The following is a 23142-nucleotide window of genomic DNA, read 5'->3' as shown; positions in this document are numbered from 1 at the left end:
AAACCACCTTACTTTGCCAGAAACTGCCAGGTACAGACTAAAACAGATAATCATTTACTATCAATGGACAGGTACAGATCTAATCCTTCATTCACTTAACAGAAGCAAAAAGGTATAGGATAAAGAATGTACTCAAATTCCAAAGATTGAAAGATCCAGAATAAACCCACATTCACATACCAGAAACTGACAGGGAAAGATTGAAACCTTCACACATTTCAGAAAGTAACTGGTACAGAATAAATGCCACCCTCACATATGAGAAACTGGTAGATACAGATTGAAACACAGACTCGCACACTAGAAGCCAAAAGGTACAGATTAAAATCTCCATTCACAGATCAGAAATTAGGAGATGAAATATAAAAACTACACTGAACTACCAGAGACTGACAGACACAGAGTGAAATCCACAGTGAATTGTAAGAAATTTACAGTTAGAGAGGGAAAGTCTGTGATGCATAACAGAGTGTGACAGGTACAAAGAAAACCTGACAATTGGCACTTCAGACACTGACAAATACAGAGCAAAACATACGCATAAGGAAGAAGATTCAAATACCAGACACTGACAGATACCGACTAAAACTCGCACACAGGTAAAGGAAACTGAGAGGTTCAGAATAAAATTGGCAGTCACATACCTGAGAATGACATGTACAAATTAAACCTCAGAGCCATATGTCAGAAACTGGCATGTAGAGATTAAAAATCACATTCACATCCGAGACAATGTAGAGATGTGGTGAAAAATCCACAAGCAAAAACCAGAATGTACCCCTTACTCTTATAACAGATAGTGTCATTGACAGGATAAAAACCACAGCTACACATTAGAAATTTAAGGGCACAGATTAAACCTTAAATTGGCCTACTATCAAAGATGAAGTGTGAACCCCCACTCATATTCCCAAGAATGTAATATTAACAGTCAAATCCACACTCACATATTCTAAACTGATGGGGACAAAGTACAAGCTAGAAACACAGACACATCAAAATCGGAAAGGTACAGAATAAGACGGTTCTCACATAAAACAGGTACAGATATACTCACACTCAAAATCAGAAACTGACAGAGATAAATTGTAGACTAGGGAATTGAGAGGTAAACCTGCTGGGACCAGTTTTCTGGCAAACTGCATAACTAGGGAAGCAGAGAGGGCTTTGAACGATACAAAGGGGTAGAGGGATCAAGCTTGGGTAGGTGCAACAAATCAAGGGGTAGAGTCAAGGTAAGAAAGCAGAATAGTAATATGGGAAATGAAGACCAGTGAATGGCGGAAGGGACAGAGAGAATAAAACCTAAGAACACAGCAACAGTAAACACAAGGTGTTACAAAGATAATAAAAATATAAGGCTCTGTATGTGAATGCACATAGCATTCATAACAAAGTAGAGGAACAGATAGTGCACATTGAAGTAAATAAATATCATATAATAGCCATGACAGAGACATGGTTGCAAGTTAACAATGGTTGGGTCCTGAATATTGAGGGGTATACAGCATTCAAGAAGAATAGGAAGTTAGATAAAGGTGAAGGGTTTGCACTGTTAATCAAGGATGGCATTGGTGCAATAGTTAGAGATGACCTTGGTTCAGGAGATCAGGATGTAGAATCGGTTTGGTTGACGATGAGGAATAGTCGGGGAAAGAAGTCACTAGTAGGAGTTGTGTACAGGCCACCGAGCAATAATGACAATGTCGGGTGAAGTATACAAGAACAAATTTTTGGTGTTTGTGATAAAGGGATGGAAATAATAATGGGGATTTTATTCAACATATAAACTGGAAAAATGAAATTGGTTATAGCAGCCTGGACGAGGAGTTCATAGAATGCTTTTGAGATAGTTTCTTTGAGCAGTACATTGTGGAACCAGGTTATATTAGATTTGGTATTGTGTAATTTGACAGGATTAATTAATGACCTCAGTGTAAAGACACCTCTAGGTAGCAGCAACCACAATATGACTGAATTTTGCATCCAGTTTGAAATTGAGAGGAGTGGGTCTAAGACTAGTATTTTAAACTTAAATAAGGACAACTATGTGGGCATGAAAGCTGAGCGAGCTGAATTGAACTGGGTTACTAGGCTTGGAGATAAATCAATAGAGAAGCAGTAGCAGACATTGAAGGCGATATTTCTGAATACTCAAAGGATGTATATTCCTACAGTAAAGTAAAATTCCAAGGGGAGGACCCACCATCCATTGTTCACTAAAGAAGTTAAGGATAGCCTCAACCTGAAGGAAAAAGCATAGAATTGTGCAAAGACGAGTGGCAGGTCAGATGATTGGTCAGAATGTAATGAATGGCAGAGAATGACTGAAAGGTTAATCAGGGGAAAATAAATTAGATTATGACAGCAAACTAGCTAGAAATGTAAAAACGGATAGCAAGAGTTTCCATAGGTATTTAAAAAGGAAAAGTGTAAGTAAAGTGAGTGTTGGTCCTTTAGAGAATGAGAATGGGGAGTTAATAGTAGATAATAAGGAAATGGTGGTTGAAATGAACAATTATTTGGCTTCTGTCTTCACTAGAGGATACACAAAATATTTCAGTAATAGCAGTAAATCAGGAGGTGGAAGGAAGAGAGGAACTTGGTGAAGTTACAATCACCAGGGAAGTGGTACTGAATAAACTGATGGAGCTGCTGGCTGACAAGTCTCTGGGTCCTGATGGGCTTCATCCTCGGGTCCTTAAAGTTATGGCTGCTGAAATAGTTGACTCGTTATTTTTTCAAGATTCGCTAGATTCTAGAAAGGTTCCATCAGACTGGAAAGTAGCAAATATAACCCTTCTATTCAAGAAGGTGGAGGGGCAGAAATTGGGTAACTATAGGATAGTTAGCTTGACCCCTGATTCAGGGAAGGCATTAGAATTGATCATTAAAGAGGCTATAGCTGGGCCTTTAGAAAAACACAAGGTCATTGGAAATGTTCAGCATGGCTATGTGAAAGGGAAATCATGGTTAACCAAAGTATTAGAGTTCTTTCAAGGAGGAAAATGCACTGGGGATAAAGGGGAGCCCATTGACATACAGTATTTGGTTTTCAAGAAGGCCTTTGTCAAGGTGTCACATGAAAGGTTATTGTGCAAAGCAGGAGTTCATGGTGTAGTGGGTAACTTAATTAGCATGGATAGAAGATTGGCTGGCTGACAGAAAACATTCTGATCGGGAGGGTGTGATAAGTGGAGTAACACAGGGGTCTGTGCTGGGCCCACAACTTTTTACAATTTATATCCATGACCTAGATGAGGGGAGCAATGGCATGCCAGTTAAATTTACAGATGACACACAGATCGGTAGGAAAGTGTGTTGTGAAGAGGACATAAGGAGGTTGCAGACCTTGATAGATGGTTGAGTGAATGGTCAGAAATCTGGCAGATGAAGTGTAATGTGAAAAAATGTGAAGTTGTTCGCTTTGTCTGGAAGATTCAAAAAACAAAGTATTACTTAAATGGAGAACAACTGCATAATTCCGAGGTGCAGAGGGATCTCGGTGTTCTGGTGCATGAGTCATGAAAAGTTAGTATGCAGGTACAGCAAGTCATCAAGAAGGAAAATGGAATACTATCCTTTATCATGAGAGGAATTGAAAATAAATGGAAGAATGTTATGCTTCAGTTATACAGGGCATTGGTGTGACCACATCTTGAATACTGCGTGCAGTTTTCGTCTCCATATTTCAGGAAGGAAGTAAATGTGTTGGAGGCGTTTCACAGGAGGTTTATTAGATTGATACCTGGAATGAGTGGGTTGTCTTATGAGGAAAGGTTGGACAGACTGGGCTTTTCTTCACTGGAGTTTAGAAGAGTGAGGGGAGACTTGATTGAAGTGTATAACATCGTGAATGGTCTTGACAAGTGGATGGGGAAAGGATGTTTCCTCTTGTGGATGAGTTCAGAACTCGGGGGTGCTGTTTTCGAATTAGGGGTCGCCATTTTAGGACAGAGATGAGATTTTTTTCTCTCCGAGGGTTGTGCAACTTTGGAATTCTCTGCCTCAGAAGGTGGTGGAGGTGGGGTAATTGAATATTTTTAAGGCAGGGGTAGATAGATTCTTGTTAGGCAAGGGAATCAAAGATTATCAGGCATAGATGGGAGTGTGGAATTCAACTCAGAAATTGATCAGCCATGAACAAATTGAATAGACGAGCAAGCTCGAGCGGCTGAATGGTCTACTTCTGCTAATTCAGCAGGACTGGGGGACTGTTTGTAATATGCACTGTGAAGCAGGAACTGGACCCGGAACATGGAGTGAGCCAGGGGAAAGGGAGAGGTCTTTCTCGGGCATTGTCTGGACAGAGAGAGAGAGACAGAATATGATGAACTCGCTTTTCAAAATCATTGCTGATTTCTCTCTCCAAACTGTAATGAATGTTCCTGGTTCGGATTCAATATCTCACTGTTTGTTGTTGTTGGATAGTGAATTGGGTGGCAGAGTGGCACAGTGACTAGCACCGCAGCCTCAAGCACCAGTGACATTGGTCCGGTTCTTCGTACTGCTTGTGTGGATTTTGCAAGTTTTCCCTGTGACTGCATGGGTTTCCGCTGGGTGCTCTAGTTTCCTTCCACATGCCAAAGACTTGCAAGTTGATAGGCAAATTAGCCATTGTAAAAACAAAATGCCCCTGGTGTAGGTATGTTGTTGGAGAATAGTGGGGACGTGAGAGGGAAAAATGGGATTAATATAGGATTGGTATAAATGGGTGGTTGATGGTCAGGAAGGACTCGATGGGCTGAAGGGCTTGTTTGGGTATTGTATCTCTCGATGAATGGTGGGAGAAAAATGGCTGAATAATGTAGACATGGCAGATTTTCAAAGACTGTCTATTGCAGGATCAGGTGAGTAGATTAAGGACACTTTTTTAAACAGTTATTACTTCTTGTCCGTTGAACAATTGAACATGGAAATAGAACTCTGGCTTTTGCAAATGTCACTTCTCCATTGAGTTATCCGTGTCATTGAGCAGTGTGGGGCATGGGTTGTTTCTGAATGTCACAAAATTGCTGTAAAACTGCTCCAAATACCTGGGAAACAGAAGCAGAGTGCTGCAGTACTGCAGTGGACTCGGACACTGACACTGCTTATGTGTGAACTTTCCTTTTGTGATTGCTCAGAATGATTATTATTGAAAATATGACATTGATCACTTTTGTGTCTTCTCACTCACCTGTTCTTCAAGTGTAAGAGTTACCTTTTTTTTCTGCCAGGGAAACACTCGAAGGAACCAGAACGAAAGTCATGACTCATCAATAGATGGAAAAGTACCTCCAGCTCGTTCCAACACATATTAGGTACAGTATCAGTCACAAAGTACAGTGACATGGTCAGGTCATCATTTCCAGTGTAGCAAACAAAAGAAGTAGTCAGACCCACACTGATCCCAAAGAGACACATTATCAATCCAATAGTCAAACAGAGCATAGAGATAGTATTTGTTTCTATTTCTCTCCAACTGACTGGTAGATACATGAATCACAGTCCAAAAACACACACATTATCAGATTTCAATACACTGTGACGCCTTGGCTACAATTCAAATACCAAATCTTAAACAGAACAGACAAAATGTACCTGATTGAAAGCTGCAGAATGAATCCCAATAACATACCCCACAATATAAACTGAGCTACAAATTACACACCAGTGTAAACATGTCACTAAGGGTCAGACAAAAACATACAGGATTAGTTCATTTACGACAAACCGATGGAATTTGACATTACATGTCAGGTCATACCCTAAAATTGAAAGATTGTCATTCACAATTGCTTTTGCAGAGATACAAATTGGATAAAAAGCTACAACTCACAAACAAGAATTGAATAAAACCTACAGCAATAAAACATTGTTAATCCATATTTTAAATTAAACACAAGTAAACACATATTGATACATTAACGTGTGAAACAAAGAGTTGTCACCACAATGCCTGAGATACATATGAAGTACCGGATATTCCAAAATTCTGTAGACTCTGGAGCAGTTCGTACAGATTGGAGGGTGGAAAATGTAACCTCACTATTTAAAACAAGGAGGGAGAGAAAAAAAAGGAATTACAGACGAGTGAACCTTACATCAGTAGTGGGGAAAATGCTGGAGTCTATTATAAAGGATGTGATAGTTTTACGAAAGAGAAGTCATGCTGAACAAATCCACTGGAGTTTTTTGAGGATGTAACTAGCAGACTAGATAAGGGAGAACTAGTGGATGTGGTGCATTTGGATTTTCAGAATGCTTTTGACAAGGTCCCACATAAGAGGTTAGTGTGCAAAATTAAAGCACATGGGATTGGGGGTAATATACTGGCAGGGATTGGGAATTAGTTGACAGACAGGAAACAGAGTAGGAATAAATGGGGATATTTCTGTGTGGCAGGTAGGGTCCAGTGGGGTACTGCAGGAAACTGTGCTTGAGCCCCAGCTATTCACAATATATCTTACAGACTTGGGTGAGGGAAGTAAATGTAACATTTCCAGGTTTGCAGATGACACAGAGCTGGGGGTGGGGTTTGGGTGGGGGGGGGGGGGGGGGGGGGGGGAGATTGTGAGCTGTGAGGAGGATGCAAAAGGCTCCAATGTGATTTGGACAAGTTGGGTGAGTAGGCAACTGTGTGGCAGATGAAATATAAATAGGATAAAAGTGAAGTTATCCACTTTGGTTTTAAAACAGTAAAGCAGATTATTATCTGAATAGTGATAGATAGGGAAAGGGGGAGGTGCAACGAGACCTGGGTGTCCTTGTACATCAGTCGCTGAAAGCAAGCATTCAGGTGCAGCAAGCAATTAGGAAGGAAAATGGTATGTTGGCCTTCGTTGCAAGAGGATTTCAGTGTCGGAGCACAGATGTCTTACTGCAGTTAAACAAGGCCTTGGTGAGACTCATCTGGAGTATTTAGAGTCATAGAGTGATACAGCACTGAACCAGGCCCTTTGGGCAACCGAGTCTGTGCTGACCAACAACCACCTATTTTTACACTAATCCTACATTAACCCCATCCGACCAACAATCACCTATTTATACTAATCCTACATTAATGCCATATTCCCTACCTCTACCCACCTTCCCGACCACCAACCTATACTAGGGGCAATTTACAATGGCCAATTTACCTATCAACCTGCAACTCTTTGGCTGTGGGAGAAAATCAGAGCACCCAGCGGAAACCCACATGGTCACAGGAAGAACTTGCAAACTCCACACAGGCAGTACCCCGAACCAAACCCATGTCGCTAGAGCTGTGAGGCTGTGGTGCTAACCACTGTGCCACCGTATTGTGTGTAGTTTTGGTCTATTTATCTTAGGAATTTTGTTCTCGCCTTGGTTCCTGGGCTGGCAGGATTGATGTACGAGGAGAGTAGGCCTACATTTACTTTGGTTTAGAAGAATGAGAGGGGATCTCATAGAAACCTATAAAATTCTAACAGGATTCATGCTGAATGCAGGGAGGTTGTTCCCGATGGCTGGGGAGTCCAGAACCAGGGGTCACAGTCTCAGGATACGGGGTATAGAACAGTACAGCGCAGTGGTTAGCAACGCAGCCTCACAGCTCCAGCGACCCGGGTTCAATTCTGGGTACTGCCTGTGTGGAGTTTGCATGTTCTCCCTGTGTCTGCGTGGGTTTCCTCCAGGTGCTCTGGTTTCCTCCCACATGCCAAAGACTTGCAGGTTGCTCGGTTAATTGGCCATTATAAATTGCCCCTAGTATAGGTAGGTGGTAGTGAAATATAGGGACAGGTGGGGATGTGGTAGGAATATGGGATTAGTGTAGGATTAGTATAAATGGGTGGTTGATGGTCGGCACAGACTCGGTGGGCCGAAGGGCCTGTTTCAGTGCTGCATCTCTAAACTAAACTAAACAGTACAGGCCCTTCGGCCCACGATGTTGTGCCGAACCTTTAACCTACTCTAAGATCAAACTACCTGCATACCCTTCTTTCTACTATCATCCATGTACCTATCCAAGAGTCGCTTAAATGTTCCTAATGTATCTGCTTCTACTACCAGCACTGGCAGTGCATTCCACGCACCCACCACTCTCTGTGTAAAGACCCTACCTCTGACATCTCCCCGAAACCTTCCTCCAATCACCTTAAAATTATGCCCCCTGGTGATAGCCCTTTCCACCCTGGGAAAAAGTCTCTGGCTATCCACTCTTATCTATACCTCTCATCATCTTGTACCCCTCTATCAAGTCACCTCTCATCCTTCTTTGCTCCAATGAGAAAAGCCCTAGCTCCCTCAACCTTTCTTCGTAAGACATGCCCTCCAGTCCAGGCAGCATCCTGGTAAATCTCTTCTGCACCCTCTCTAAAGCTTCCACATCCTTCCTATAATGAGGTGACCAGAACTGAACACAATATTCCAAGTGTGGTCTAACCAGGGCCTTATAGAGCTGCAGCAAAACCTCGCGGCTCTTAAACTCAATCCCCCTGTTAATGAAAGCCAACACACCAAACGCCTTTTAACAACCCTATCAACTTGGGTGGCAACTTTGAGCGATCTATGGACATGGACCCCAAGATCCCTCTGTTCCTCCACACTACCAAGAATCCTGTCTTTAAGCCTGTATTCTGCATTCAAATTCGACCTTCCAAAATGGATCACTTCACACTTTTCCAGGTTGAACTCCATCTGCCACTTCTCAGCCCAGCTCTGCATCCTGTCAATGTCCCGTTGCAACCTACAACAGCCTTCCACACTATCCACAACTCCAGCAATCTTCGTGTCATCGGCAAACTTGCAAACCCAGCCTTCCACTTCCTCATCCAAGTCATTTATAAAAATCACAAAGAGCAGAGGTCCCAGAACAGATCCCTGCAGAACACCACTGGTCACCGAGCTCCAGGCTGAATACTTTCCATCTACTACCACCCTCTGTCTTCTGTGGGCCAGCCAAAAAGCAGAAGAGATCAATAAATCAAATGGCAGATACAGCATGAATCCCAACTTCCCATTGCTGTTACTGACATGCACAGAGTAAAACAGAGCAGAGGTTAACAAGCACCCTTCAAATGTACACTCACAGAGTAGAAACTGTCAGTTCAAGGCAGAAGCAGATTCATACAGAACAAGATGAAAGATACAATGTGAACCTCATACTTAAATACCAGAAGCTGATGAGTATACAGTAAAACTTGCAATAGGATACCAGACACAGACAGATAGATAAAAGACAATATCACATAGCAGAATCTGACAAGTGCAGAGTAAACTGAAGAGTAGCGTATCAGAGAGTGACCGTAAAAGTGTAAATCAAGGACTACCATAAACCAACAAGTACAGAATAATGACCATCCTCACAAGAGTGATTCTGATAGATACAGGGGAAATGTTACACTCACCATACATGCATAGAAACAGAATACAACATATACACATAAAGTAACTGAGGTACATAGCAAAATCCACATTCAGAAACATACAGGGAAAGTAAAACACATACTCACAAATCATGCACAGCCAAAAGCCACATTCACATTACAGAGACTGGCAGATGCAGAGTAAAACCCACAATCAATTACCACAAACAAAATGTTACAGAATAAAACAGATATTTGCATTGCAGTAACTGACAACATGCTAGGTAAAATCCACATTTACATATCAGAAACCAAAGGTTAAAGATTAATCCCACATTCATTTGCCAGAATATACGATGTGCAGTGGAAATGAAAACAGAAAATGCTGGAAATAATCTGCAAGTCTGGCAGCACCTGTAGAGAGAGAAAGTGAGTTAACATTTCAGGTCAATGACCTTCGATCAGAACAGACCTTTCTGATGAAAGACCATTGACCTGAATGGTTATCTCTGTTTCTGTCTCCACAGATGCTGGCAGGCCTGCTGAGTATCTGTGGAGAAGGACTGCAGAATTCTGAGGTGCAGAGGGATCTCGGTGTTCTTGTGCTTGAGTCACAAAACGTTAGTATGCAGGTATGGCAAATCACAAAGGGAATTGGAAAGTTATCCTTTATTAAAACAGGAATTGAAAATTCATCTAAGGATGTTATGCTTCAGTTATACGGGGCTTTGGTGAGACCACAGCTCGAATACTGTGTGCAGTTTTGGTCTCCATATTTAAGGAAGGAAGTAAATGTGTTGGAGGTGTTTCACAGGAGGTTTATTAGATTGATACCTGGAATGTGTGGATGTCTTATGAGGAAAGGTTGGACAGACTGGGTTAGTTTTCACTGGAGTTTAGAAGAGTGAGGGGAGACTTGATTGTAGTGTATAAGATCCTGAATGGTCTTGACAAGGTGGATGGGGAAAGGATGTTTCCTCTTGTGGATGAGTTCAGAAATCAGGTGCGCTGCTTTAAAAGTATGGGTCACACTTTTAGGACCGAGATGAGGAGATTTGTTTTATCCCTCTGAGGTTTGTGAGACTTTGAAATTCAGTGCTTTAGAAGGTGGTGGAGGCGGTGTCACTGAATATATTATTTTTCAGTCAGGTATTGATAGATTCTTGTTAGGCAAGGGAATCAAAGATTATTGGGAGTAGATATGAGTGTGGAATTCAAGTCAGAAACAGATCAGCCATGATTTAATGTAAGAAGCAGGAGGTTTAGAGTGGATTTGAGGATTGTTTTGTTTTTTCATTTTCACCCAGATGGTGGTTGGAATCTGGAACACATTACCTGAAAGGGGTGGTAGAGGCAGGACCCCACACAACATTTAAGAAGTATTTAGATATACATTTGAAAGGCCATAGCATACAAGGCGATGGGCCAAGTGCTGGAAAATGGGATTAGAATAGATCACTGATTGTGCCTGTGCCGGCCATCAATGTGTCTAAGGGCCTGTTTCTGTGCTGTATAACTCTATGACTCTGTCTCTCGATGACAAATACAAAGTAAAACCAACATTCACATCGCAGAACTTGGCAGATTGAAAGCAAATCCACCATACAGTTCAGCAGAAACTGACAGAACAGAAAGAACACATTATCACATACCATAAATTGGCATAGAGAATAAAATTCACATGCCCGTACCAGAAATTAACTTGTCCAGATGAAAATCCATAATCATACAGCAGAGAGTGAGCTGTACTATTAAACCCAGCTTCTGACACTTGAGGCGAACATGCACAGAGTAAAAACAATGCTCATGTCTCATACCAGAAACGGCCAGCCATAGATCACAACCCACACTCACATATCAGAACAGGCAGGTACAGTGTAAAATATCTCTTAATGAACCACTGACAGGGACGTGATACAGACCACATTCATTCATCAGAAACTTACAGATACAGATAATAAACAGTACTTACATACAACAGATTGAAAGGAACAGGTTAAAACCCATCCTTATATGAAGACGTCTGATGGGTACAGAACACAGGTGAGGCTCCAAACCAGAGACTGACATGTAGAGTGAAAACAACGCTGACGTGTCATCAATTAACATGTGCTGTGTAAAGCTACACAAAAATGTCACTTACTAACAGGTACAGAGACAAAATCAAACAACATTTCATACCAGAAACTGACAGGTGCAGATTAAAATCCAAATTCACAATTCAGAAATTGACAGATAAAGAGAAACACCCAGACTCCAAAAGCAGATATTAACAGATACATAACAAAACCCACACTCACTCAGTAGAAGCTCATAGGGACAGAACAAAACCCATAATCATCCACTTAGAAACTGAATGTTACAGAGAAAGAAAAAAAAAACAGAATCACCTATTGAAGATTGAAATTACTGAATTAAATCACAAAATCATTGACCATAGATTGCCCAATACGGAGTAAAAGCCACAGTTAAATATCACATACTGATAGGCACAGAATGAAACCCACACTCACATGTCCTGCAGGGAAAGACAAACATGACACGACCCAGAATGTCCATGCATTTCCTCCTGCCATATTCCGTATATATGACCAAATAGATTCTTTTGTTAATAACTCAAAAACATCATCGCTGCCAGTGTTCTCATATTATATTTGATCAACTCTTTCCACTCCACAACCCTCCATATGTTTTCAGACCTGTCTTGATGAATATTTGTAGCCAGTAATAATAAGTTCCCATGCCTCGCCTAGTTTCAGCCAGAATTATGTAATTGCCACTATATAAATCTTTCATGTGGTTACTTGTGGCTGCAGCTGACCAACCTTATTTGGCACGCAACATAGATTTAAAGACTTGCACTTCAATGCTTGCACTTGCTCATGTCAGACCCCAACTATACTGGACGGTTCCGTCCTGGTGATGGACGGAGGTGCAGCAGGGACGGTACATCCTGATAAGGAATGGAAGTGTCGAGAAATTATATGTACAGAGTGAAAAAATAGACGTGTTCGTACCAGCAAAATGGAAATGGTTGAAGAGACAGAGGGACTGAGAAAGTCATGGTTAAGGGCGGCCAAAGGAGTTTGGACGATCTGACTGCTGCGTCAGTTTGTGGCTGTGATAGGCATGAAGTGTGATTGGTTACTTTAGATATCCAATCAGACAGATTTAGCTTTTAGTTTTAGTTTTAGAGATACAGCACTGAAACAGGCCCTTCGGCCCACCATGTCTGTGCCGACCATCAACCACCCATTTATACTAATCCGATACTAATTCCATATTCCTACCACATCCCCAACTGTCCCTATATTTCCCTACCACCAACCTATACTAGGGGCAATTTTATAAAGGCCAATTAACCTATCAACCAGCTAGTCTTTGGCATGTGGGAGGAAACCCACACAGACGCAGGGAGAACTTGCAAACTCCACACAGGCAGTACCTAGAATTGAACCCGGGTCCCTGGAGCTGTGAGGCTGCGGTGCGAACCACTGCGCCGCCGAACATCAGCCAGTGACATCATTGTAAACCAGCCAATCATGAGCATGGTCTTCTCCCATCCTTCATTAGCATAGGGTTCTGGGGATGTCTATAAAATGCGAGCTTGGAGCGAAATTTCGGTTATTCTGTGTCTGAAGTTGATCGTGATCATGGTTGACGACAAGAAAACAGCAGCACCTTCCAAGAAGGGCGCCAAGAAAGTTCAGAAGAAGGCGCCACCAAAGAGCAGCAAGAAACGGAGAAGATCCAGGAAAGAAAGTTACTCCATCTACGTTTACAAAGTGATGAAGCAGGTTCACCCTGACACCGGCATCTCCTCCAAGGCCATGAGCATCATGAATTCGTTTGTGAATGATATTTTCGAGCGAATCGCGGGTGAGGCTTCCCGCCTGGCCCATTACAACAAACGCAGCACCATCAGCTCCCGGGAGATCCAGACCGCCGTGCGCTTGCTGCTGCCCGGGGAGCTGGCCAAACATGCCGTGTCGGAAGGTACAAAGGCGGTCACCAAGTACACCAGCTCCAAGTAAATATCCATCATGGACTGAAAAACACAATATACAAAAAAGGCTCTTTTAAGAGCCACCCACAACTTCTCTGAAATAGCTACAACATCATCATGATTATCGAATTCTTTATATGTTAATACGAACACTCTGCAAATTTTTGATGGCGGTTGTAAATCTCTGTTTAAATCCGTCCAGTTCAGGTTAATGCAGATTCATTCGGCCCCTTTGCTATATTTCGAAAATGAAAGCTGATTTAAGGCATGATTTAAAGATGTTCTCAGTTACTTGGTTGCCGTGTTGAAGTTTGACTATCTTTATGAATAAGTACATTGTTAAGAAATCCCGTTGGTTTAGGCACCCTCAGTCTCTAACCGGTGACACTGAAAATCTATACTCCGCTTTTGTCTCCCACGAAAAGGGATCAATCTAGAATCAGTGATACAGTATAATTACGAAGATTGACCTGAAATGTGTCCGGTTACAAAATGCTGTGAATGAGTCTTTCAGCCGCTGGTTGGACTGTATCATGAAAAAGAATAAAGCAGAATACATGGCGGATTACAAAAGCGAATCTGGGACAAAATGTGGAATAAAAAAATGAAACAAAAACAAGAAATGCCGGATTCACTCAGCAGGTCTGGCAGCATCTGTGGAAAGAGAAGCAGAGTTAACGTTTCGGGTCAGTGACCCTTCGGAATAAAAAAATGAAAACGTTTTTGCAATGTTTTCTGTAAAACAATATGACCTATAAATGTGATATTCTATATTGAAGCCGCCCCTTGTTTTACAAATATACTGGCAGGCTTTTCAAATGTGAAATATCGTTGGGAGCCTGACCATTTCGCGCTCTTATTTTCCGCTCTCAACTCACTGTCTTCTTGTGATTGGTGAATTGAGCAGCTCTCTGATTGGTTACATGGACAGCACAATGACACCGAGTGCTGACTGACCAATCAGCAGTGTCCCCAACACCATTCCTCCAGAAGGTACAAGGAGGAGGAATGTGGGCGGATCTCAGCATTCTTCGTGAAAGTGTTTGTGAGATTGTGGCAATGTCTGGAAGAGGGAAGACCGGTGGTAAATCTCGTGCCAAGGCCAAGTCTCGCTCCTCCCGAGCTGGATTGCAGTTCCCGGTCGGCCGTGTTCACCGCCACCTCAGGAAGGGGAACTATGCTGAGCGGGTGGGTGCCGGAGCCCCGGTCTATCTGGCTGCTGTGCTCGAGTATCTGACAGCTGAAATCCTCGAGCTGGCCGGCAACGCGGCCCGGGACAACAAGAAGAGCCGCATCATCCCCAGACACCTGCAGCTGGCCGTCCGCAACGACGAGGAGCTGAACAAGCTGTTGGGAGGGGTGACCATCGCTCAGGGCGGGGTGCTGCCTAATATCCAGGCCGTGCTGCTGCCCAAGAAAACCAGCGCTCCGAGCACGAAGGGCAAGTGAAGCGGCCTGACTTGAATCTGTGAACCCAAAGGCTCTTTTCAGAGCCACCCACTTTATCTGTGAAAGGGCTGGTTACTGTCTGAGAGACTGTAATATTACACTGTTATCATTGTTTTGTGTTGGAATGAAGTGTACTGGATTTTGGCATTTAGTTGCTCATCAGATGAAATGCATTCTAATTCCCTCAGACCCTTTTGGAAAGGCATTTTTACCATTCTACCCTTTATGTCCCACAAACATTTGTTCAGTCCTAAAACGATCGCCGGTTTATTAAAATGCGCTGTGCACATTGGTATCGCTACTCTAGATCTTACAAGACACGTCATTAAATCTCCAGCTACCGGATGCAGACAAAAGTATTTGTGTCTCCCGGCTTTGAGTAAAGAAGTGGTCAAATCCTTCTATGACGTTTATGTGCTGGAATGAACAAGAGATCACAACTCTTTCTTTTGTCGATTTGGTGGCTCTTAAAAGAGCCGTTGTGGTATTTGATGCCGAACTCAGTTCCGGGCAGGGTCAGTTTAGGCTCGCTCCCCGCGGATGCGGCGTGCCAGCTGGATGTCTTTGGGCATGATGGTGACTCGCTTGGCGTGGATGGCGCACAGGTTGGTGTCCTCAAAGAGCCCCACCAGGTAAGCCTCGCTGGCCTCCTGCAGGGCCATGACGGCAGAGCTCTGGAAGCGCAGGTCTGTCTTGAAGTCCTGTGCGATCTCCCGCACCAGGCGCTGGAAGGGCAGTTTGCGGATGAGCAACTCGGTGGATTTCTGGTAGCGGCGGATCTCCCTCAGAGCCACAGTGCCGGGTCTGTAACGGTGAGGCTTCTTCACTCCGCCCGTGGCTGGAGCGCTCTTGCGGGCCGCTTTGGTAGCCAGCTGCTTGCGGGGAGCTTTCCCTCCGGTCGATTTGCGCGCTGTCTGCTTGGTTCTGGCCATTATCTACGGAGACCTTACACAATGTCGCGTTTAATGCTGAAGCTGATCAGGGACTGCCTATTTAAGACAGTCGAAGGACCGCCCTAATGTTGTGATTGGATGAAGCACCGTCCATCATCCAATTTGAAACGATGTCTGGGATGGAAAAGGGCGGTGGGAATTGCTGCTCCCTGATTGGCTGAACAGCAACTGAAATTTCATCAATTTCAAAAAGCCCGCCAATTTCAAATTAGCAAACGACTCAAAGATTAAATAAAACCGAATTCGGCGGGAACAATTATAAAATCTCATTACTTGGAGCTTCATCTTTCGGCCCTCGATTCCCCCTCCGTTTCTTCCAATACGGTTTGAATTGGGGTTCATTCCTTATTCGGTCTCAGGCGGGAATAAAGCTCCGGTCATTGCTTCTTCGAACGGGAATAAATCCTGCATCTTCACCAGGAGTTCAGGCCGTCAATGGACATTATCAAATGCAACCGTTTAATTCATGACGCGATAACTAAACATCGAGTCATGGAGTTACACAGCAGAGAAACAGGCCCTTCGGCCCACCGAGTCTGTGCCGACCAACAACCACCCATTTATACTGATCCTCCATTAATCCCATATTCCCTACGGCATCCCCACCATTCTCCTACCATCTACCTACACTAGGGGCAATTTACCTATAAACCTGCAAGTATTTCTTCAATCATCTAACTATTCTAATCCCATTTTCCAGCACTTGGCCCGTATTCTTGTATGCGATGGCGTTTCAAGTGCTCTTCTAAATACCTCTTAAATGTTGTGAGGGTTCCTGCCTCTACCACCTATTCAGGCAGTGTGTTCCAGATTCCAACCACATGATGAGTGTTTTTTTCTCCCTCAGACCTCCATTAAACCTCCTGCCCCTTACCTTACATCTATTCCCACTACTTATTGATCCCTCCGCGAAGGGAAAACAAAAAGTTTCCTCCTGTCTAACCAATCAATGACCTTCATAATTTTGGATCCCTCAATCATGTCCCCCCTCAGCCTTCTCTTTTCTGAAAATCATTGAAAGTTTATGGCACAGAAAGAAGCCACTTGGACCATCGTGTCTGTGCCAGCCGGAAAGCTCTCCACCCATTCTAATCCCACCTGCCAGCATTTGGTCTGTAATCCTGTAGAATATGCACTTGAGGTGCATATCCAGACTTCTTTTGAATGATTTGAAGATTTCTGCCTCAACTACCCTTTCAGGCATTGAGTTCCAGACCCCCACCATCCTGTAGATGAGAGGGAAAAAAACCTTGTCCTCATCTTCCCTCTAATCATTCTACCAAACGCTTTAAGTCTTTGACCCCTAGTCAGTGACCTCTGTATTTGTGTAAATTGGCCCTTAACCTACACTCTATCCAGGCCTCTCAAAATGTAATCCAATTCAATAAGATCTCTCCTCAGCATTCTCTGTGCCACAGAGAACAACCACGGACCATTCAATCTTTCCTCATAGCTGCATTGTTTCCAGTCCCGGCAACATCCGGTTGAAATGCAACTGAAATTGAATCAATTTCAAAAAGCCCGCCATTTTCAAATTAGTAAACGACGCAAAGATGAAAAAAAACCTAATTTGGCGGGAACGATTATAAAATCTCAGTGCTTTTCGCGTGATTTTTTTCCGCCCTAGATCCCCCTCTGTGTCTTCCAACACGGTTTGAATAGGGGTTCATTCCCAGTTCGGTCTTTGGCGGGAATAAAGCTCCGGCCATTTCTTACTCTAACGGGAGTAAATCCTTTTCTACATCTTTACCGGCAGTTCAGGTCGGCAATGGACATTATCAAATGCAACATGGAACAGAAGAAGACAGTGAAAAAATGTGCGAGACGTAAAGTGACTACAAGAGAATGCAAAACTGATCTGATAAAGTCCACATAACATTGGATGAGCTACAACAATTTCACATCCCAAGACATCCCCGCTGCAGTTTCAAGGTCACTTATCTCAATATGAGGTTTTGGGTGGCTCTTATAAGAGCCTTTTGTTTTTGGTAGACAAGGTGGATTTGTTTAGCCGCCGAATCCATAGAGAGTGCGGCCCTGACGTTTCAGAGCGTACACCACATCCATGGCGGTGACCGTCTTGCGCTTGGCGTGCTCAGTGTAGGTGACCGCATCTCTGATCACATTCTCCAGGAAAACCTTCAGCACCCCACGGGTCTCCTCATAGATCAAACCCGAGATGCGCTTCACTCCGCCACGGCGAGCCAGGCGGCGAATTGCTGGCTTGGTGATGCCCTGGATGTTATCACGAAGCACTTTGCGGTGCCGCTTTGCTCCGCCTTTGCCCAGTCCTTTGCCTCCTTTACCTCTTCCTTTTTTTTTCCAAAATATACTTTATTCATAAAAATCTGTAAAAATTACATTGCCAAACAGTTTCCAAACAGCACGAAAAAATACAAACATTGCAAAAGAGATCAGTTTCTTTCAATAATGTCATGAGTTTCTTCCCAACCCTTCCGTTTCACAATTGTCATGTCAATTACAGTTTTACATTTACAGCAATTGAGAATATTAACGATACAGTTCGAGGGGTTTCCCATTGATCCAGCCCCTCAGTTTAGCTTGGTGGGGGGACCTGACACAGTGGTCTTTCCCCATTGAGCCTTTGCTGCGGCTGCCCCAAGCTTTAGTGCGTCCCTCAGCACGTAGTGCTGGACCTTGGAATGTGCCAGTCTGCAACATTCGGTGGTGGACAACTCTTTGCGCTGGAAGACCAGCAAGTTTCGGGCAGACCAAAGGGCGTCTTTCACCGAATTGATAGTCCTCCAGCAGCAGTTGATGTTTGTCTCGGTGTGCATCCCTGAGAACAGCCCGTAGAGCACAGACTCCTGTGTCCAGAGCTGCTTGGGATGAACCTTGACAAAAAGCACTGCATCTCTTTCCACACCTGCTTTGCAAAGGCACATTCCAGGAGGAGGCGGGCGACCGTCTCTTCCCCACCACAGCCAACGCGGGGGCACTGTGCGGAGGGGGCGAGACTTCGGGTGTGCATGAAGGATCTGACGGGGAGGGCCCTTCTCACCACCAGCCAAGCTACGTCTTGGTGCTTGTTTGAAAGTTCTGGTGATGAGGCATTCCGCCAAATGACTTTGACGGTCTGCTCGGGGAACCATCCGACAGGATCCACCGTTTCCTTTTCCCGTAGGGCCTTGAGGACATTCCGTGCAGACCACTGCCTGATGGACCGGTGGTCAAAGGTGTTTTTCCGCAGAAACTGCTCCACGAAGGATAGGTGGTACGGCGCCGCCCAACTGCATGGAGCGTTCCGCGGCAATGTGACCAGGCCCATCCTTCGCAACACCGGGGACAGATAGAACCTCAGCACGTAGTGACACTTGGAGTTTGCGAACTGGGGGTCGACACACAGCTTGATGCAGCCGCACACGAAGGTGGTCATCAGGATGAGGGCCACGTTGGGTACATTTTTCCCGCCCATGTCCAGAGATTTGAACATCGTGTCCCTCCGGACCCGGTCCAGTTTAGATCCCCAGACGAAGCGGAAAATGGCTCGGGTGACTGCCACGGCGCAGGAGTGGGGTATGGGCCAGACCTGCGCCACGTAGAGCAACAACGTGAGCGCCTCGCACCTGATGACCAGGTTCTTACCCACAATGGAGAGAGATCGCTGCCCCCACATGCCCAACTTTTGTCGTACCTTGGCTATTCGCTCCTCCCATGTTTTGGTGCACGCCCCGGCCCTTCCGAACCATATCCCCAGCACCTTCAGGTAATCTGACCTGACAGTGAAGGGGACAAAGGATCGGTCAGCCCAGCTCCCAAAGAACATGGCCTCGCTCTTGCCGTGGTTAACTTTGGCTCCCGAGGCCAGTTCGAACTGGTCGCAGATGCTCATCAGTCTGCGCATGGACAGCGGATCCGAGCAGAAGACGGCGACGTCATCCATGTACAGGGAGGTTTTGACCTGAGTGCCTCCGCTGCCTGGGATTGTCACCCCTCTTATGCTCGCATCCTTCCTAATAGACTCAGCAAAGGGTTCAATACAGCAAACAAACAAGACCGGGGACAGAGGACAGCCCTGTCTGACTCCAGATTTGATCGGGAAACTTTCCGATTCCCACCCGTTGATTGACACTGCGCTACTGATGTTTGTGTAGAGCAGTTGTATCCAATTGCAGATTCCCTCCCCAAACCCCATTTTGGAAAGCACGTCCATCATGTAGGTGTGCGATATCCTGTCAAAAGCCTTCTCCTGGTCCAGCTGTGATATGTGTCATGACGCTTCTTCAGACAAACCGATTCTGAATGAGAAACGAGCACTTTCTGCTGCCTTTTTATACAGCCTGCCCCGACCTGACTGAGAAAGAGACAGAGAGCCAGAGGCGGGTCTGGAGGAAACTGAGTGACAGACAGAGCAGAGAAATGTCTTTGATCCTCTCGCTCCGCCTCCCACTTGCTCGAACCGCCAATTCAAGAAAAAACAGTTCTCGACATGAGAGCTCAGCATAAAACCTGGAGATTCGGCATTGATAGTCACTGATAACAGAAATTAGCGCTTTAAATAAGGATCTGTTACAATTAAAAGTTCGCAATACACCCGCCTAAGTGCAGTGCTTCCGATCACAAGTCAACCTGTTTCGGCATACCTCTCCTCCCAGACGGATTGAGCAGTTTACTGAAACCGAACACCAGCTGAATTTTAGAAAATCATGTATTGGAGTTTGAGATGTGACGCGGGGTTTCTCGCCCGTGTTACTGTGTTACAGGCTGTCGCCCTGAAACGGGCATGAACTGAGACTTCACCGAACATATACCCGGGTACAGTGAGGCCCGGACATCCCTGATTTGTTACAGAGAGTGAGGAAGGGCTGGGTTGAGAGTCACCAGGGAACCTGGATTTACTTCAAATCATTTCCAGGTGAAATGTGCACACGACTGCGGGACAGGGATCATTTGATCGGGGGATCAGCTCTTTCCTGAGAGACGTGGGTGGCTCTGAAAAGAGCCTTTGGGTTCAGATGTCTACAAGTTTCCCGTGCTGTTTCACTTCTTTCCAGGGGCTGCTTTCTGAGCCTTTGCTGCTTTCGGCTTCTTCCCGCCCCTTGATGATTGGACTTTCTTGGGCGGCTTTCCGCCCGTGGCCCTCTTGGCTTTTTTGGCATTCTTCGCTGGAGATTTTTTTGGAAGCGTTGCTTTCTTTACCGCCCTCTTTGGCGTTGCCGCCTTCTTGGTGCTCACTTTCTTGGCTGCTGTCTTCTTGCTGCTCACTTTCTTGGCGACTATTTTCTTCCCTGGGGATTTCTTGGCTGTTTTCTTTGTTATCAGTTTCTTGGCAGCTGTTTTCTTCACTAAAGATCTCTTGGCTGCTCCTGTCTTCTTCACCACATTTCCCTTCTTTTCCTGTTTCGCGATTTTGAAGGTGCCGGAGGCCCCCGTGCCCTTCGTCTGCACCAGGAAGTCTTTCGCCACAAGCCGCTTGATACTTTGCTTGATTGGGAACTTGCTCTTCTCCACATCGACACCTTTAACACGCAGAGCCTTCTTTATTGCCTGCAGTGACATCCCACTGCGGACACTGCATTCCGCCACAGTCTTGAGGATCAGCTCGCCCAACTTGGGACCGCCTGACCCCTTCCGGGGAGCCGCCTTCTTCTTCTTGGGAGACTTGACTTGAGAGGCGGCGGCTGGAGGAGCCGTTTCGGCGGCTGCAGTATCGGTCATGTCCAGGAATCTGCACAAAGTCTCTCTGTCAGTCAGAACTGGGTCAGAAATGAAGCTGGTGGTGGCGGCACTGAGCAACTTAAAGGCAGTGAGCGGACGGGGCGGAGACAACCTGCTGTCAGCTCCCGGCTCCTGCTGCCTCTCTGTGTTTCTCTCTGGTCCTAAACTCTCCAATTCCACTGAAATTCGGGTATTCCAGAGTCCCAGGCTAGATCCTTCCTGTCTCTGACATCAGAATGTTTGCTGTCACAAAGGTTTCACTTGAAGTAAAGAATTCCATTTTCGACTGAAACCCGTTTCATTGCTGCACTGATGACTCTCTCTCAGCCGATCGCTGACATGTTCCATACTTTTCGATTAAAATCTTGAAATCAACAAACAAACAACACTGAATTCCCACTTTGAGGATGAATAGGGGAGCAAAGTGCTTCTTTGACTGGAAAATCTTGTTATTTTACGCAAGAGGGACTCGGAAATCCGGCGATGAGACCAGACCCACAAACACAGTGGCATTAGACTAACGCGCCCGCCCCTTTAATACACTCTCTTCCACAATATTCACATCCACACAATCTCAGGCCGAACTGTTCGTTAAATTTAGCGTTCCCAGGACAGGATTTCCCCTCCGCTCGGCCTGTGCTGCGGATTCGCGGCGGGTATTTGCATTTTCTAGACTCAGTAAGTGTTAAACACTCTGAGACTGGCGCTGCGAATGTTGTCTGTTTCCCAGATTTGGCGTCAAGAGCCAATCACAGCTTTGAATCTGTTCAAACCAATATCGGCTTTGATGTTATTATATTGATCACACACAAACATGTTTCCTGACGGTGAAAATACAAATTATGCCCTGTCTGTCCCTACATTCCATCCATATTTTTTTCTAGGTGTCCTAGACATCCCATTTTCAAGGAGAGACGTCCAGTTGCACAATAATCCCACATTCATACACAGTGTTTTTATTTTGTTCCAGGCAGTGACAGGCTGGTTCTCTCCGTGCTTAGATTCAGGACTGAAGATGGATAAACACACCGTCAGATTCGAACATACGAGCGGAGAAGTGACAGTGACCGTCTCACCTGCCGCACCGGTGGCGTGTTCACTGTTCCAGTACCGTACGTCTCTTCAGCGTATCCATAACACGCTCAATAACTTCATTCCTCTTTCATATACAACAACAGAGCGACAGAGAGAGGGTGAGTGAAAGAGAGTGAGGGGTGAGAGAGGGAGGGAGACAGACCGTTTCAGTCTTACAATTTCCAACTGTGTGTCCCTTTCACACTGAATAACAGTATTTCACCTTCACCTGAATATTCAGAGAGAGAGACTATCAGTTCTACAATTGAATGCATACATATAACACTTAGTAACTGTATCTCCAACATAGATACAGCACCAAAGGCAGAGGGAGAGAGACAGCATCAATAGCGAAAAAAAGGCAGAGAGAGAGAAAGATCTGGATTGGGGGAGAGGCTTGGAGGATGGTGAGATAGAGAGATATGTATTCACTTAGAATCACAGAAGCATCGACATTTTATGGCACAGAAAGAAGCCACTTGGCCCATCGTGTCTGTGCCAGCCGAAAAGAATTCCACCTATTCTAATCCCAGTTGCCAGCATTTGGTCCGTAACCCGCAGATTACGGCATTTGAGATGCATATCCAGACCTCTTTTGTATGAGTTGAAGGTTTATGCCTCAACTACCCTTTCAGGTAGTGAGTTCCAGAACCGGGTGCTCCGGTTTCCT

The 23142-nt window shown here is 44.8% G+C and overlaps 3 protein-coding genes across 3 annotated transcripts; 2 read left to right on the top strand and 1 right to left on the bottom strand.

The window, feature by feature from the left end:
• The first annotated feature begins 12964 nt into the window (after positions 1–12964).
• Positions 12965–13345, top strand: LOC137356299 (histone H2B type 1-O-like). The gene has a single exon (XM_068022173.1). It carries the CDS (start codon positions 12965–12967, stop codon positions 13343–13345), a length of 381 nt encoding a protein of 126 aa, XP_067878274.1.
• Positions 13346–14376: 1031 nt separating this feature from the next.
• LOC137356416 (histone H2A-like) lies at positions 14377–17595 on the top strand. The gene is made up of 2 exons (XM_068022306.1): positions 14377–14733; positions 17476–17595. The coding sequence occupies exons 1-2, from the start codon at positions 14377–14379 to the stop codon at positions 17593–17595; spliced, it is 477 nt and encodes a 158-aa protein (XP_067878407.1).
• A 3125-nt stretch (positions 17596–20720) lies between these two features.
• LOC137356415 (histone H1-like) lies at positions 20721–21239 on the bottom strand. Its single transcript, XM_068022305.1, has 2 exons — positions 21101–21239; positions 20721–20968 (listed from the first exon to the last, which is right to left on the bottom strand). The coding sequence occupies exons 1-2, from the start codon at positions 21237–21239 to the stop codon at positions 20721–20723; spliced, it is 387 nt and encodes a 128-aa protein (XP_067878406.1).
• Positions 21240–23142: the final 1903 nt, after the last annotated feature.

This window comes from Heterodontus francisci, chromosome 45 (assembly GCF_036365525.1).
Source record: "Heterodontus francisci isolate sHetFra1 chromosome 45, sHetFra1.hap1, whole genome shotgun sequence".
Lineage (NCBI taxonomy): Eukaryota > Metazoa > Chordata > Chondrichthyes > Heterodontiformes > Heterodontidae > Heterodontus > Heterodontus francisci.
Note: the sequence above shows the minus strand (reverse complement) of the source record. Positions and strands in the feature narration are given on the sequence as shown.